Here is a 19,402-nt window from a genome sequence, read left to right as displayed (position 1 = left end):
TTTAAGTACTATGGAACTACAAGGCACTTCATGCCTTGCCAGAGGGCATACTGTTGTACTTCCAAAATGTACCTTACTCTAGATCACTTGCAGTTATAGGGACAGAAACAACATACATTACATGTTTTTACTTTTACTTTTTATAATTTCTTTCTTCCATATTTTACTACTATATTTACTACTAATGCCTATTATTTGAGAAGTGAATAATGTTTCACATGCAACTACCTTTCATCATGTTGTCCTTGGTGGCATAACATATTTCCTCATTGAAACAAATTGCATTCATGTTTGAATGCTATTTGAGCTGTTTGGGGCAGGGGTGGGGTAGAAGACAAATAAAATGGTCCCTGGATTCATCAATAGACTCTCAGGCTGTCATTGATAGTGGGGGACCACACATCTGTCGACCCTTGACACTATTTGGCCACAATGTTTTGTAGCCTTTACATACATTAGGTTGGTGTGGAGCAATTAAAGCGCACCTGTTGCCTACACAAAGTGGATGCAGACATTTTGCGGAATTACCCGATATTCATGATAATGCAACCTATATATTCACTAGGAGTTCATAGTCTACATTCTCATGAATATTGACTCAGCCCGGCAACATGGAGATTTCCAAAAGTACCTCAGTGATATCATTGGCTCCTTCCTAATGGACAGACAGATGCTGCATTTTCATAAATATTTGTTCAGCTCATTAAAATGCTGCCTCTATTCCAGAGCCGGATTTAGACCTTATGGGGCCCTAGGCTAGAAACTGGCTTGGGGCCCCCTCGCTGAAAAAATCCATAGCACTATAGTTTGTAGCATAACATATACCCCTATTCAGGGGCTGGCTGGCAGACTTTAGCCCAGGGGGGCAAGCACATAGTACTGTCCCATAAGTAGCGGCCCATTTTTAAAGGTTGGTCTCACCACCGGCCCTGGGAGGGCCCTCTGGAGACCGCTGGGCCCTAGTCAATTGCCTAGGTTGCATAGTGGTAAATCCGGCACTGCTCTATTCTGTGTAGGTGACAGATACACTTGTAATAGGGACTTTTACTGACTGAGAGGTTACTTCCTATGGCGGGTCTTTTTCATTATAGCGAGAGCCCTTAAATATCAGACTTGCAATTATATAACTTATTTACTCTGTATAGCAATGCAAGCTTCCCATGTGGATGGACTCCACTACCTGCACAGCTGCAGAGAAGCTACAGAGATGAAGCAGACAGGCCAGAACACAAGCTGCAAGGTAAGTGGGCCTTCAGCAAAGGTCACTTTACTTATATCAGTGCCTCTAGCTCTTCAGTGTTGTGGAAGCACTGCATGCCCTGTTAGATAGCAAGCTGGAACTTGTAGTTCCAACATAGTTGGAGAGCCATAGGCTACACTGGCATACAGCCAGCGATGTCATAAAAATTCAACTTAACCTTTAAGTTGAATACATAATACATAAATATCCTTAAAAGATGGACCTCTGCTCATGCACTATGGGACAGTGCTACACCTGACTGCTGGCCTCTGACCATTTAATTTTTCTGCATTTTTGTCACTCAGATATGGACATACTGGAAGGATCTGGGTGCACAGCACACAAAATGATGTTGTGCATATATGCATGCACATGACACACCTCCTAGATTGTCAGTCACAGACTCAGTGAATTAGAGTGTGCTGACTGACTGGCCACTGCAGTAGGTGAGATTTTTAACTGTATGCCATCTGCCTAAAGCTTAAGCAGCAGAAGTCTGCAAAGCAGAGCTGTCTTAATGCATTGGCACACTGGGCAGTTGCCCGGGAGCCACACAATTATAGATTTCCAATGACTAAGCCATCATAGGCGCAACGTGTGTCGGGCTGGACGTCACATCATTTGACACCAGAACCCGGAAGTGGTAGGGACCGTTCGGGGTGAGTAGCCACTAGTTAGTGTTTGTTTCCTCTATTCACTTTAGATATATGATGGTGCAGACCTATCTGCATGCCTGCACATCAATAACCTAGGCGGATTTCCACGCCTTACTTACCGTCAAGTTTCTTAGAGTGAGTGAATTGTGTAGCCTAGTCTGTGTGCCTGTATATTAAGTAGGGAATATGTGTGTTACCCCTATTTGATATATAAGAAAGCAGGACATCCTAACGACTATTACCCCCTGTCAAAGTACTCGTGGAGTACATTATTAATAAAGGCACAACAATCACGCTCCTTACACTTGAAAATACCCATCTCTTTGATACTGATGGGTAATAGAATTAAACACATGGTATAGTAGCAAACACCACTAGCATTGGGCACAATATAAGAAATTGGATATTTACCTCAGGTCTATAGAACTGATTTTCCAATAGGACCGATAAAATAACCAAGAACTGCTAACTCTAACTTCAATTTCAATATAAGAAACATTCTTTTTGGTCCTTAGCATATGAAATTTATATCTTGGGACACATTATTGTTTATTTTAGACCTTTCACGAATCAACTCATGTCAGCCGATTTAACCCATTTTTTTACCCAATTTAGAACAGTCCCACCACAGAGTTCTCATTTTAATCACGGTTTATTTTTCTATCATTATCTATTGTTTTAATATTTCACCTATTTGCTTCTGCTTGATATCTTTTTAATTATTTGAAAAAAGTTTAGTTTTATTACATAACCCCTTCAGACCTGGGGGTAAATGTATGAAGCTCCGGGTTTTTTAACACCCGCGAGTTCGGCGTCTTCAGCGCTTAAATTTAAAGCGGCGCTGCCTTGTAAAGAGAAACTTCCCTTTACAAGGCAGCGCCGCTTTAAATTTAAGCGCTCAAGATGCCGAACTCGCGGGTGTTGAAGAACCCGGAGCTTCATACATTTACCCACTGGAGTGCTCCATATTCAACCCTTAACCCCTTTTTTTGCCCCATACATTTGCATACTATTCAATATATTATTCTGTGAGATTTATTCAGAACCTTCAAACACTTTTTATGGAAATATTTAGGTGGAATTTCTTATTTTCCAAATTCAAGGCTCATGTTATATTGTCCAAAGGTTTGTGTGGATTAGTCTCTACTATACAGCATGTTTTTTTAATATTTAAACACTGATTTTGTTGGAGGTACCAATAAATATAAACTTAATTTTATCAATAATATACATTTTTATTCCTGTGAGTGTTTGTGAAGGTGATAAGAGTAGTCTAAATTAAGGTTGTTTAGCTAGCAATTCTAATTGCCTGATGAGATTCAATAGCTGTTTAATTTGGTTCCCAAATGTAAAACTCTAAACATTTCTATTTTATCTAGAGGCAAAATGGCTAATTTAAATTGATTTAAAAGTATTGTCTATTGCAGTAGCGCTAATCTACACAATATTCAAAATATCATAATGTGATGAAATCTTAAGAGAAGCCAAAAAACTGAATCAGCTACTGTAATGTCTAGTGTAGAATGTTAGGTTTGGTTTACCTAAAAATGAATTTTATTATTTTGCTGGATTTCTCAATTATTATTGTCAGCTGTTTGCTGTCTTTAAGTTCTGGAAGTGAAAGCCCAAATGAGGCTTCAATGAGCATGCACTGGATCCCAGGGCCTCCATAATGAATTATACTGAAAATGTGGGAGTTGATTTCAGCTATCTGAATGGACAGGCAATACTCTATTACAATAGTTTCCATTTCATAGAGCTACAGTATAATGTCAAGTTAGCACTGAACTATGTATATTACCTTTATGTTTCATATTTGAAAATTGCAATGTTGTTGTTTAGTTTCACACTGTTACATGAAGTGGAGATAAAATTTTATTTTAACTATAGATTAATCATGTAGAAGGCTCTAGAGTACATTATGTAAAAAATACTATAGCACTATAATTAATTGCTCTGGGACATTAATAAACCTATGGGGACATCAAAGAATAAAAAACATATGTGTGTGTGTGTGTATATATAGATATATACAGTATATATAAGGTCCATCCGACAGCTTATTAAGAAAAAGACACCAGGTTCTGTGCAGGATGGAACTGGCAATCTACATACACTACATGTATATTTTTAATTAATAGATCTTGTATTGCATCATCACAATCTTCGTAAAGAACAACAGTCTACAGAATATTTTGCACATTTTCTAAATTGCTGACTTTATGGTGAGATATATTTTTTTTGATAGACTAGTGTACAGTTTGTCACTCAAATTTATTTTTTCACCTCCAGCTGGTTCCCATTGCATTGTTTTAAGAATAATCACACACTGTAATTCAATGCACTGCATTTTTATGCTATCTGTATTACTTCAGTACTTCTTTGTTAGCCATCAATAACATGACAATTCTTGGCAAACAATATGATCCTATAAATGTACTACACCAAACTAAGAGAAACATAGAGGCTCAAATAATAAACTTGCGTTTACAGGCTGTAAATGTTGTGGAGGGACAAGGTTAGATATAAAATGTAATGAGAATATATTTTTTTTAAATGTATTACATCCCAAAGAAAAGATTATTATATATTAGTTTTTTTGTTAGTATATTTAGCAGTCTATAAACTCTTGTCATTTTATGAGTTTAAAAAACTCTCCTACTTGGGATTTAATTTGCAGACTCCTGACAGCATCACTGTTGCTGTGAGCTAGTGCTTCTACATGAAACTTCTTGGATCAAATTTGAAAACATCCTTGCCATAGTCTTATCTGTCATTTTTCTTGATCCAAAATTGATTTATTTTGAGAAGTGCTCAAAATCAGCTCTCAACTGCTACCAACAGTCAGTTGTTTTCAGCAATTCTTAAATCATGCATAGGTCAGTTAATCTATTTGGCTGGGTCAGTAATTATCCCACCTATTTCTACAAACACAAATCCTGAACACATGACCTGTTGGTAGCTCCCGATAACTGTGTTTGAGCACCTCTGGAGTAAGAAGTGTTCTTTTGTGGTGATTCCTGTGTGTCTTCACTTGTTTCACTACTTTCGGCAGCACTGTTGAGTACATAGGTCTCTATGGGTCTCAGATTAATTCAGTTCTTATCTTCCTTATCTGTTGGCAGTCTGAGTTAGTTAGATTGTGGTGTTTCTGCTTGCGTTCCACAATTGCCATTTTTCCATTTGTTCTGTATTATTCTTGCTTGTTTTCCTGAGTCAATTGGTAATAATGGCTTGGCAGTTTTACTTTCTTTCTACTTACATCTGTTGCAAGAGGACTATCTCAGGCAGTATCTTCTATGGTATCACTGGAATCAAACATTATAACCCTTTATCTAATAGCAATAAAGCAGGGAAAAACTCAATTGGTATATTTCTGTATTTCAAAAACCCTAGCTCTTGATCTTATCACATTTATTTGCAGTCTGTGAATATGCTTCATAAAACGTTCATATTTTTCCTGACTGATTTTAACTATATATGTATTAGAGGTTGTGAGATTTCACATCTTACTGCGAAGTCATGGAACATTTGTGATGCATGTTAAGGGTGAATGTATACATACACTGCATGTTCCCAATATTGCTTTGTAATATGATCTGTAAGGCTGGGTACACACTATTGGGTTTTTAGCCGATTATTGGGCCAATCACACGATAAACGATCGTTCGGCACAATATCGTATTAGTGTGTACGCTCCAACGATGACCGATTATCGTTCCAAAGCACACTGTATTGTTTCATTTGATTTTTAAACTAAAAAAAATCTCGTTCAATGATGGAACATTGTCATGTTGATTTTGCAGTGTGTATGCACTCACCAGCAGCAGTGTTCATAGATCTCTATGCATATCGTATCGGGAGAAATTTTGTATAGTGTGTACCCAGCTTGAGTTTTTGCAGCTTACAAATATAAAAATATTTGCTGTAGTAATCCACTACTATTCAGGCATCAATGGTTCTTTGATAGTTGTGCTTTGATTTCCTTTACATTTGTGGCAATTGATTATTAACTTTACAATCTTCTCATTTATGTGTGGCCAGAAAATTGCATCTGTGGCATGGCTCTTGATCCCAGGGTACCATTATGTTTCCATTACCTGTAACACACCCTTAATACTGTGGATGTGGGAACATAGTTTCAAAACCAGGCAAATAAAGAATGCTTATGTTTATTTAACACATATCACTAACAAGATGTAGCTTTTTATAAAAGGGTTAAATCAATCACATATAACATTTGCAACACAGAGAATATAATACAATAATAGCGAACCCTGGGGTATCCACTTTTGATCTCAATCTGGCATAAGCAACGCTACTCTTTGGCAAGGCAGTGATCTTGCTTCAATGTCATCAAACTTTTAGCAGGCACACAAATACACAAGACCCACAGGGGAAAATGATGAATGAATGAATGAAGAAGATTTCTGGTCTTTGTAGTTCTTCACTGTAGCCTCTTAAAAGTCCTAAATTTCAGCTTTCACTATCTTCATGGCTGAATCTTTGTCTCCCTCCTACGTGTTTTATACTTCTTGTTCTCATGATTCTGTCTTTTGGTTACAGGAAGTGAGCTAATTGCTGGCTACCTGACTGGCAGCTTTTATGTCCCAGGGGCTGAACAGAGACTGACAGTTGATATCTTACTTCCAAATCCTTTGCCAGGTGGAGCACCACCTTGGTGCTCCACCTGGAGTGTCCAATCTCTGCCACCGCTGCATCTTGGAGTGCAGCTGGGGTGGTACATGTACTGCTGGGCTTTTACATTACAGTGATACACATCTGGTAATGATACAGCATTATGGCTGGCCTGTTTTCATCTAACAGCAATGTAATGTAAATTTTTCATTTGGCTGCAATTAATGTTAAAGGCTGCTCTGAAAAATCACTGTGTTGTTTCTTTTAATCTTAAGGCATTTCGCTTTTAAACAGATATCTCTGTTTGTTAACTATGTGGTTGTAAGAAAAGCCAGCATTGCAATGTTTACAGTAATTACAGCAGAGCTAAGGATAGGCTTTTAATGACAAAGTTATTTATATGCAGATAATTCCTTTTAATTGATCCTTAAAAATGGATTGCATACAATGTATAAAAAAAGACCACCTTCTACTGAAGCCAGACACATATCTGGTTGTTGCTCAAAGCCCCTTGGAAAACCATATCTTCTCAATATGTCATGTCATTTACATCAGTCACTTTCCCATTGGAGCTTATAATCTAAATTCCTATCACAAAACCCCATCAGTGGCAAGCCACCTTGCACTTACAGTGAACCTGTCCACTCTGGTTATCTTAATAGGAATATCCTCATTTTTCCTGCAGAGCATCTGTAGTACTTCAAGAGAGCTCTGTTAACAAGGTTAGAGGATTGAGTCAGATCTAATTAAATCAATGTGGAGCAGGATTGATTAAGAACGGGTTTTCCAAATTAAATAAATCCCTGTGTATGTGCCTCTTTATTTTGCATTATGCTTACTGATGGTGCTTATGGTGTACTAAGGTTGACCTGTATTCAGCTATTCACTAAATGCAGTAGAAACCTCATGTGAGATTGTTTTTTTAGGGGTATACACAGAAAGTTGGGGAAAAAGAAAAAATCAGGTCCCTTTCATCAATCAATGAAAGTGTCCCAATAAAGAACAGTCCACTATATATCACATGAGGTCATTGCTGTCTTAGGAATCAGCTGGGTAGACTTAGGAGTAGATTTATCAATCCTTCTAAAGAGGAAAGTGGAGGTGTTGCCCATAGCAACCATTCAAATCTTAGCTATCATTTTCTATGTACTAAAAAACTAATAGCTAGTATCTGGCTGCTATGGGCAACACCTCCACTTTTCCTTTTTAGAAGGATTGATAAATCTATTGCCAGAAACTTTTGGTGTCTGTAAGATGTCAGCAGTGTTGGATAGGGATGTTAGTCCACACAGTGTTAAAGTTAACCAAGTCATTGGTTTATTGGAGAACAGGAACAAGAACAGTGATTCAGGCACAACATAGGTTTAATGGATGCAGCAGTTGTAACAGTTATAGAATGCAGTAAGGGTAATAGAGTCATACAGCAGTGTAAAACGGTCATACAGCAGCAGGATGTTGACGTCAATAATCACCTCCCCCTGCACCAGTTGGCATTAAAGGACCCACAGAAAGAGTGTAAGAGAGGAGACAGCATAAAGAGCGTACTTCTCTCCAACAAACTCTACCCCTTGATATTAGCAACCATGAACAGAAGCCTTATGCTTCTATACAAACCAGTTGATTAGGTTTCAATATGTTGAGTAGGTTGACAATGTATTTGACTCTCTATAACTTTTCTTTACAGACAATGCAGAAAGAAAATTGTACAGTTGTCATCGAACTACTGATTATTGGATTCCAGAATCTACATGTATTTAAAATTCCATTGTTCTGTGTTTTATTGATCACTTATGTTGTGACTTGCTTAGAGAACTGCCTGATTATTGTGTTGGTAATGACCTGTATTAACCTTCAAACACCCATGTACTTTTTAATAAGCATTTTGTCCTTATGTGAAATACTTTATATTACAAATTTTGTCCCTAAGATGCTCTATGACATCTTGTCTGATAGAGGAACTACTTCTGTTATAGGTTGCATTACCCAGCTAAATATATTTGCAACATTGGGTGCAATAGAGTGTTTGCTTTTTGCATTAATGTCCTATGACAGATATTTAGCCATTGCTAAGCCATTAAGATACTCTGCCCTTATAGACAACTGGATTTGTTTACGTCTGGTTATTGGGTTTTGGTTCATTTCTTTTATTTCTGTTATAATTATATCAATATCATTGGGTAAATTAGAATTTTGTGGTTCTAATGTCATTAATCATTTTTATTGTGACATTGCTCCCCTGATGGCTCTTTCAAATTCAGACACAGCATTGATACAACTGATGGCAGTTCTGATCAGTGCACTTTTAACACTGTTCCCATTTATTGTGATTATTCTTTCTTACATGTGCATTATATATACAATCCTTAGAATACGATCATCCATAGGAAGACAGAAAGCCTTTTCCACCTGCAGCTCTCATCTTTTAGTGGTTACTATTTATTATGGAACACTTATAAGTATCTATGTAGTTCCATCTGGGTCACAGTCTACTCACATCAATAAAGGATTATCATTTGTGTACATTGTGGTGACTCCATTGATAAATCCCATTATATACACCTTAAGAAATCAGGATATCCATAAGGCACTACAGAGAAAGATAGGTGAAATTAAACGTTTATTTGTGTCATAAAGTGTGCTATATTGAATTTGTTTCATTAACCTCACTTAAAACTCTTTCATCACCAAAAGTCTTATTTTCAAATGTCTAGAATTACTATTTTAGCAATTATGTGAAATTACGCTGTAGAATAAGAGCTGCTATATAATCCCTAGTATACTCCATGAAAATACATTTTGTACATGTATATCATGTCAAGGTATCGGCTTGCTATTTTTTTATATAATGTTGTTGTCCTGTTTTTAGAGTACAATAATCCCAAGCATTAAGGTGGTGGTGATTAAGAGTCGCCAGAACTTTCAATACAATGTCTTTTGCATTAAGCATAATTTCTACAGAAAATAACATTTATGCAAAGTGTGCAGAAACAGCATAAAGAATAGTAATCAAACTATTATTATCATTATTATTTATTTATAAGGCGCCACAGATTCCGTAGCGCCAGATACAGAAGCAAGTAACAAATAGATGCGGTAATACATATAAGTAGCACAGATGAGTGTTAGTAATGCTAAGAGGACTCACACAGAGTGCAGCAAAAGACGTGACAGGATGAACGAGGGTGTCAGACAGTAGACAGACATGGGACAATAGGTAGAGAGCACCTTGCCCGTGACAGCTTACATGGAAATATTTGATTGTGCACCATTGGAGGATATTTATTAAAACTGTTCAAATTGTAACTGTGTATTAATGATAGTATTACCCATAGTAACCAAGTTGATTACTTACTGTCATTGTTCTTGAATGATTTAGAAAAAAAAGCAAACATCTGATTGGCTGCTCAATAGGATACCCTTACTTTTCTACACAGAATAATGGTTTTCATGAATACTATCCAATATATTATTGCTTTAATGGAGTGTATGTGCATAATATTACTACAGTTGTAGTTAACTGGAGAAGCATACTGGTAAGTCACTGGCTCATCATTATAGTTGACCAATGTTTAAATTGGGACTTTTCTTGGAATGAACTTTCAAATATGCGACTATGTCTGGAACTTAGAAACTGTTAGGTACTATGTTTACATTCTTTTAATCAAATTTCTCATTTCTAAAAAACTAATCAAGGAATTTGAACTAACTTGTTTTATTGTGACGTTACTTGTTACTGAAAATAAATCAAAGTTTTATTTAAATAGAAAAATTGCTAATTTTACTGTCTCAATTATTTTTCTGCTGTGAACCACTTAAAAATGAAAAATTACTATTACAAATTTAGATATACAGTCCATAAGTTAACAGAGTAATTATTTAAGTAATCGTCTCCATGACATTTACAATCATTTTTTAAATTACAATCATTAGAAGTTGTAGACTAGTCAATGCTGCAAATAATATATAAAAAGAATAAAAAAAAACAAAGACAAGGCTGGTCGTTATTCTGTCACCATTGCACTAAAGATATATTATTTTACTGCAGATTTGGTTAATGTTAACAATTGTGGTTATATCCTTGGCACACAGGGGTATAACTTGATAATTATAATGCATAGTTAGTATGATTACATATAAAACTAGGGGGATTTAATTAATTTATACCTGAGGATTTTTGCTGAGTGATATGGAGTAAGTTATTATAAAATGGAAGAATAGGAAAGTAGGACACAAACAATTGTTACCCAATTAATAGGAATAGCGGGTTGCAGATAGTACTGCTTGCTATGGAACTGTGGTGAATGTTGTACTGTAACGGCAAGTAAATGTTATACAATAGTGGCATTCTCTAAAATGTGGAACAGATAATAATTGGTGTAAAGTATAATAGGTATTACATTAGTGTAAAAGCCACTTAAGTCACTATCAAGTAGTTTACAAAAATCAGCATCAGTAATTGTTACCTGTTTACAGTTGGAGCATGTTTATTTGCAACATAAATAAAAACAAGAAAGTTTCTTCGCACCTATTTTTACATTTATTTACACTCTGTATGAAATTAATTTCATGTGCTAATTAGTTTCTAGATATTGGAATTATGGGATGAGTGGTTTGAATTCGGAGAAGTCAGACAGATACGAAATTTGGGGAAGCAAGTCGAACTGAGGCATGGCTTGTGCCAAATTCAGGTCTGAAAATTAGGCAAAACATAATTTACTGTAATGTGTCGAATTTCACCTGTTTTGGATCATAATATATATATATATATAACTAAGGGTGTGCACCGGGCACTTTTAGGGTTTTGGGTTTTGGGTTTTGGGTTCTGATTAGCTTGAGGTTTTGGGTTCTGATTTGTTTTGCCAAAACACCTGACGAAAGATTTTGGTTCTGATTTAGGGTTTTGGGTTCTGATTTATTTTTAAAAAAGCATAAAAAGTGCTAAAATCTAGTTTTTTGTTTGTTTTTCACTCCTACGCTATTATTAACCTCAATAACATTCAATAACAATAATTTCCACTCATTTCCAGTGTATTTGGAACACCTCACACTTCACAATATTGTTTTTAGTCCAAATCGTTGGACCGAGGTAGCTTTCTGGACTGCATAGTGGAGTGGCCCCGGAACCCAATTTGGTACCGGGGCCACAATAAAAAAACCTTAACTGGTCAGAATTTCACTCTACAGATGGCTGATCCTACATCCTCTGCAGCATATAGAGGGTGTAGTTCAAGCGCATCACTACCTCTTGTTAATTTAGATTGCAAGGCTTGTAAATACTTTGAATATAAAAAAAGCAGCCTGCACAGACGGTGAAGCTAGAAAGTGAAATTAAATGGACCACGTTACTTTGGTGGCTATCTATGCCCCCCCCCCCCCGCCCTACACTTGTAGTTGAATATAAAAAAAGCAGCCTGCATAGACTGTAGAACTAGAAATTCGAATATACAAAGAAATGGACAAAAGCAGTTTGGTATCTGTCTGCATCAGATCCCCTCTCCACTAGGAGTAAAATAGAAAACTATTCAGCCATTATATAATCTAGAATATAAATAGAAATTGAGAAAGGCAATTTGGTATCTGTCTGCATCATAATCATCAACATCCTCATTAGCGCCCTCGTCACCTCCACAAATCTCCCCCTCATCCTCTTCTATTTCCAAAGTGGCATCCTCAATTTGGGTATCACCGGCTACACTCGGTCTATTAAGGCACACATCAGCAGAATGCTCACGAATACACATCCCACTGTTGAAACTAAACACTGAAGTATGAAGGTTATTCAGGTGATGTATAAGGGAGGATGTCCCTAGGTGGCCAAGATCCTTACCCCTGTTTATTTGAGCTTTACATAAGCTACATATGGCCAGACATTTGTTATCCGGATTGGGGTAAAAATAACTCCAGACAGAAGAGGTGCATTTCTTGGTCTTCTGACCAGGCATGACGATGGGCTTTTTCATCCCATGGACATCCACTTTTTCCCCCCTGGTGCCTCATTTAAAATAACCACATCAGCATCCTCCTCATCAAGTTCCTCCACAACGCCAGCTACATCAATAGCCTCCTTGACACCTTGATTATCCAAATCTGGAGCGACACTGTGGGTCATCCTTCCAGAATATGCAGAGGGTGTGCTGCAAATGGTGGATGGAGTCACCTCTTCCCGTACAGTGATGGGAAGGTCAGGCTGCGCAACCACCAACACCCTTGGACTCGCCTTGGGGATTTGTGATGTCATCTGTTTAGAAGGCAGAGGTGTTTGCTGTGTTGTTGCTGACAGCATAACTCTTTTAAATTTTTTGGAGGGGAGAGAGGAGGAGGGCTTAGATCCTTGGGTGAAGCTGAACCACTAGTGCTGAACACGGGCCAGGGCCTAAGCCGTTCCTTGCCACTCCGTGTCGTAAAGGGCATATTAGCAAGTTTACGTTTCTCCTCAGATGTTTTCAATTTTCTTTTTTTACTAATTGTAGTGAACTTTTGCTTTTTGGATTTTACATGCCCTCTACAAGGAGATTGGGCATCAGCCTTGGCAGACGACGTTGATGGCATTTCATCGTCTATGTCATGACTAGTGGCAGCAGCTTCAGCATTAGGAGGAAGTGGGTCTTGGTCTTTCCCTACTTTATCCCCCAAATTTTGGTACTCCATTATATGCAGCACACGTTGTATTACAGTACTATTTTTTAAATACTGCAAGAACAGTGAACAATTTTTAATAGATTGCAGTATTAATGTTAATGGACTGCAATAAATTTTTTTAGATTTCTTAAAATATTTTTGTCGAATTATAATTTTTTTGGAAGATTTTTTAATACTTTTAAAATAAAGATGCACTTAGCAAACCAAAGCACAGGACAAAAGCACCGCTGGACTCAGCAAGGACAGAGCACTGGACTGATGCACCACTGGACTCAGCAAGGACAGAGCACTGGACTGATGCACCACTGGACTCAGCAAGGACACAGCACTGGACTGATGCACCACTGGACTCAGCAAGGACTTTTTTGATATTTTTTTTATATTAATTTAAAAGGATTTTTGTAGAATTTTTCTTTTTTTTTTCTTTTTATGGAAGATTTTTTAAAACTTTTGAAAGAAATATAAACTTAGCAGAACAAAGCACAGGACAAAACGCACCGCTGGACTCAGCAAGGACAGAGCACTGGACTAATGCACCACTGGACTCAGCAAGGACAGAGCACTGGACTGATGCACCACTGGACTCAGCAAGGACACAGCACTGGACTGATGCACCACTGGACTCAGCAAGGACTTTTTTGATTTTTTTTATATTAATTTAAAAGGATTTTTGTAGAATTTTTCTTTTTTTTTCTTTTTATGGAAGAATTTTTAATACTTTTGAAAGAAATATGCACTTTGCAGAACAAAGCACAGGACAAAATGCACCGCTGGACTCAGCAAGTACAGAGCACTGGACTAATGCACCACTGGACTCAGCAGGACAGAGCACTGCCAAAAGCACCACTGCACTCAGCAGGACAGAGCACCGCACAGCACAGCACAGCATGAGAAATAGCAGGACAGAGGACCACCTAACACACCCTCCCTCTTCCCTGATCAATGCCCGAGTGAATATGGCGGCGGCAAGCGGGGAATTTAAAGGTTCCGAGTATCGCGAGATCCGACAGCGGGATTATGACTCAGAGCCTTGTTTTAAGTTTCGGAATCGGCGGGAATACCCGGACAGTGGTCGGATCTGACTCAGACCCGCAATGTTTGGGGGGGCTCGGATTCCAGGAATCCGAGTGTGCTCATCCTTATATATAACTCTCTCTCCTGATCTCAGCTGCCTTTTTAAAAATGATATTATGTGGATAGGAGGGTTATTGCAATTCTGTGCTAAGAAAATTACTTCTAGAGGATTGGACAGGGTAAAAGAGGCAATTTATATAGCATAGCTGTGATATTACTGCAGTTTAGAGATCAGTCTGCTAGAATTGTGTGCTGATTATTTGGGTGTCAGAGGGTGAAGAGTAGTGGCTACTGGTTGCTATAGTATATGTAATATACATAACTGAACTATTTAGTGTAGAAAAACAGGGTGCTGTATAACTGAGACGCACAACCCAAAAACAAATAGATTTATTGCTTTCAAAACTCAAAGTGTTTCAAACTCAAAGCAATTGTGTGAGGGACAGTATTACTGTGTGTGGCATCTGAGTTATTTAGTGGATAAAAAACAGTGTATTGTTTTTACTCTTAGCAGCACACCCCAAAAAAAAATGCTTTTAAAATCCCAAGTGTTTCAAGCTGAATGCAATTGTGTGAGGGGCAGTATCAGTGACATCTTTAGTAAGCGGGCAAAAAACAGGGTGTCCTTTGACTGAATTATAAGGAAACATTCCCTCCTTTCCCTATCTCATTGGGCGTTCACCGGTGTTGTGACAGCTACAAGTTACTCCAACTTCAAGTAGCATTGTCAACCATGGATCAGTCTACAGATCAGAAGCATTCAGTATTAGAAATAAAAGATAATACTGAGATGCTCCTGATTTGAATTAGTATGACTACTGTCAGTAGTAGTAATATTTTTTCAACCTTTATTAGACAAAAAGGTCATTCAGGAAGAAAGTGTAATAAAGTGTGCTCAAAATCCAAACACTGCTTGTCAGTCTCAAACAAAACATCATCTCTTCATGTAAGGATTAAGAGAGAAATTTCGGATCAATATGGAAATTTGTCCAAATAAAGGAATATAGCTAACATTCCATATACCACCTGCAGTGACAAGAAAAGGCTCAGATGATGCCCACTTTTTGCTAGTAAGAGTCCTGCTACTGCTGGTAGACGTATTAGAACGCTAATTGCAAAACAGAGTGCCCAACACGATCATGCATCTTCTAGCAGAAACTGAGGGTATTCATGAGTGCTATATGTGAGTCTGATGTTTCAAATTCTGTCACTGTAATTATAGAGCAGTCTCCTCCCAAAATTTCTCAACCATTTGGAAATGTGAAGATGATTTACACAAAGAAATTGAGGATGCTACTTTGGAACTTGCAAATGTAAAGGAGGATGGGGGTAGGTAATTGTGGATCTGAAAATGAATGTTTTGTACTTGAACAAAATAATGAGGAGGAGGATGATGATGATTGTGTTGAACTAAGGCAGCCACCAGTGAGTGGTGCTACTTCATGGCCATGATAAGCACATTGTCATGCCAGGGCATAAGACAAATAAAAACACTCTTTGTATTTGGAAATATTTTTAACCCAACCCAGACAATATTTGTGAAGGCATCTGTAGCCTTTGTTATGTCACAATAAATAGAGGTAGAGATGTTGATCATCTAGGCACCTCATCCTTGTTTTGTCTTCTGCAGCAAGTTCATTTAAGTAGTTTTTCAAAAGGTAGAAAATTGTGTATAGCAGCAAGTAGCCCAGCATCAGCTACTACCGAATGGATAGACACCTCATGCAATCTCTACCGCCAACACCTTCATCATCATGCTTCTCATTAGTAATACATAGTCCATCATCCAATTTTCCAATTCCAAGTATGACAGTCAGCATCCTGTTGCACAACAGATCACTATAGCCATGACAGCTATTTTAGCACTGCATGTGCTTCAAATTTCCGCAATGAGTGCATCGGGTTTTAGCTGATTAGTTGAGGTCATGTGTCCACACTATTAAATTATATCTCTATGCAATTTCTCCAGAACAGCAATTCATCAGCTGTAAAGGGGAGGATAAACAAAAACTCATTCAGTCCTAAAAAATATCTTTGCACCGACTGTCCACTTAACTACCCGATGTGTGGGCAAGCAGTACTGGTCAAACAAAAGACTACATGACTGTGACAGCCCATTGGTAGGTGTATCACCATCAACAGCAGCAGTGTGGTAGTTTCATCATCATTTTCTGCATCTTTTCAGCATAGTAGTGCTAGCACAAAATGCCAGGTCATTCACAGGGAAGCTACTCTTTGCATCGCTGGTTTCACAAAGAATTATGTTGTGTCAATCTGCTGGAAAATCATAACAAAGAGGCTCACCCCTCTAACACTCTCCTCAGGATTCCTCATTCCGGATAATGCAGCGAACATTGTGTGACCAATATGTCTGGGTGAATTTCAATATGTAGCACAGACAATAAAATTTCTGGGCCTTTTCGGCATTCAGGTACTGCATGTAAATCATTGGAGCAACTTCCTAAAAAATAACCTGCAATGCCACCAACTCAAGCAAAAGTTAGCAACGAGGTGGAATTCCACACTTTATGCACACTGCTGTGCCACACATAGGGTATTGCACCTTTTTTTGAACTGCTATGTAGTTATGATGCTGCTTTGTCACTAAGGCAGCTCACTGGAACCTTTGGCCACATTTGTGAAAATTTTGACAGTTATGGATCGATCATTAGAAAGTATACTGTAAATGACTGTAAATAAATGGCAATGCTAAATAGTAATGTAGAAACAAAAACAGCTTAAAATAACATAATTTTACCTATTTTTCACAATTTTTAATTAAATTTAGATCCAAAACCAAAACACATGAAATATTTTGTCCAAAGCTAAACCAAAATATGAAGATGGTTTGTGATTATGGGAAGTGTATAATGCACTCTAATGTGTATCTTAATACTGTGGAGATGGGAGGAAAAGGGGAAAAGGTCTATCTTATATGTGCATTCATATGCAGTGTTGCAGAGGGTGTCTTTACTTTCTGTTTAGGGGGTTTTTATGTCCTTTCTACTTACATCTTTTAGCTGTTTATGTACCCAGGCAGTAACGACATTTGACCCTATTTTGGAAGTTTTCCTTCTTGCATGAACTCAATGCCTATATGTATATTTTATTCAATAATATGAAAATGTATTTGCTCCCTTATTAGATCTTAACCAATGTGGGTAGAACGGTGGCTTAGTGGTTAACACTTCTGCTTCACAGCACTGGGGTTATGAGTTCAATTCCCCACCATGGCCTTATTTTTGTGATGTTTGTGTGTTCACCCCATGTTTGCGTGGGTTTCCTCTGGGTGCTCTGGTTTCCTCCTACACCCCAAAAACATACTGGTAGGTTAATTGGCTGCTCTTAAATTGCCCTTGGTTTGTGTGTGTGTGTGTGTGTGTTAGATTTTAAGCTATAATGGGGCAGAGACTGATGTATAAGAGTTCTCTGTGCAGAGTTGCGGAATTAGTGGCACTATATAAATAAATAGAAGATGATGATGAATATCTAATATTAGCAAAAGAAAACCTGGTACTTTCTTGTTATTGGAGTCATTTGAAAAAATTGCGATTTTTTTTTTTTTTTTTTTTCAAGTTTTTTGAAAAAAAATTATTCAACCGACATGTAAAACTTTACTTTTATCTGGAGTCATTTAAATAAAAAAAAAAATACAACCGACATTTAAAAATGAATTTATTCACCCTGCCTTCTACCGAAAGTGAGGCTGTGGCATTTTTTCAAAAGAAAGGAATTTACCTCAGAAAGTGGTAACACAGGGACTGTTTGTCAGTGTCCACCTGAGAGAGAATAACCCCCACAGAACAGAGACATTACCTCCACAGTGCACGGGAGAGAGATATTACCTTCACAGAGCACAGAAGAAAGATATTACCCCCGCAGAGCATGGGAGAGAGATATTACCCCCACAGAGGAAAGGTGAGAGATATCACCCACGCAGTGCACGGTAGAGAAATATTATCCCTGCAGAGCACGGGAGAGAGATATTACCCCCGTAGAGAACGAGAGAGAGATATTAACCCCGTATAGCATGGGAGAGAGATTTTACCCCCACAGAGGAAGGGTGAGAGATATTACCTCTGCAGAGCAAGGTTGAGAGATATTACCCCTGCAGGGGACAGAAGAGAGATATTACCCCGACAGAGAAAAGGTGAGAGATAATACTCCCGCAGAGGAAGGGTGAGTGAACACTGCTGTGACAGAGAGAGATGAGAGTGAGCTAAAGAGCCACTAATCAGATGAAAATTTTACAAAAATGTTCTTTGTTTTATGTCAAAGTGCAGACATATTTAGCAGATAATTATGTAAATTAATTGTTACAATTATGCTATGATGTTACATTTGTGTTTATTTCTTAATAATTTAATAAATATACCTTGTAACATATTTCGCAAACTGAATGTCTCTTGCGTATCATACCAAAGGTCCTTAATTACCTAAAATTGGATAACGTCTACAAATATTGGAACTGCAATCTTAAAATACAGTAAAACTAAAAAAGATTTCATTAACTGTCGTTAATTATCTATTTTTTACTGGGTATAGGAAAAACAATATGTGGGTTTTATGTAAGGTATGGTGCAGCAGGGCCTCAGAGCATTTTTAGACTTTATATTTTTACTTAGTTTACAAGCATATAATGTTTGCTTTTTTTTGTTTTGTTTTAACCCGGAGAAACAATGTCATGTTCCCATATTGCCAGCATTGCTAGTAGCTAACATGCAAGCCATTGTTAGATCAAGTTTACAATATATCTATTGGGATTCAAAGACAGGGGAAATCAGAGACAGGGCCATCTTAACAACATTATGGGCCCCCGGGCAAAGCAGTGCATTGGGGCCCCTACCTACACAACCACTCACAGGAATAAAAATGTAAACTATCGATAAAATTAAAAAAAACATGCTGTACTACAGAGACTAATCCACATAAACATATTTTTGACGCCCATTTGCCCCCCTTCATCATGCTTCTGGTCTAACCCAGTATCAGACACTGTGCCCTCAATTATGCTCCTGTTTATCCTCAATCATTCTTCTGCCCTCCCCCCCACCCCTGTATCAAATACTATGCCTGTGTCTTCCATTATTCTCCTATTTGCCCCCCTTCACTTACCTTTCTATCATCTTCTTCTCTTCTTTTTTTTATTTTCTGT

The 19,402-nt window shown here is 37.7% G+C and overlaps 1 protein-coding gene across 1 annotated transcript in view; it reads left to right on the top strand.

The window, feature by feature from the left end:
• Positions 1–19,402, top strand: part of LOC142152688 (olfactory receptor 6N1-like) — a 42,438-nt gene that overhangs the window by 544 nt on the left and 22,492 nt on the right. The window contains exon 2 of the mRNA XM_075209635.1: positions 1,146–1,240. Coding sequence (XP_075065736.1) covers positions 1,146–1,240 — 95 coding nt within the window. The remainder of the gene's footprint in view (positions 1–1,145; positions 1,241–19,402) is intronic.

This window comes from Mixophyes fleayi, chromosome 1 (genome assembly GCF_038048845.1).
Source record: "Mixophyes fleayi isolate aMixFle1 chromosome 1, aMixFle1.hap1, whole genome shotgun sequence".
NCBI lineage: Eukaryota > Metazoa > Chordata > Amphibia > Anura > Limnodynastidae > Mixophyes > Mixophyes fleayi.
This window is presented reverse-complemented; position numbering and strand designations above follow the sequence as displayed.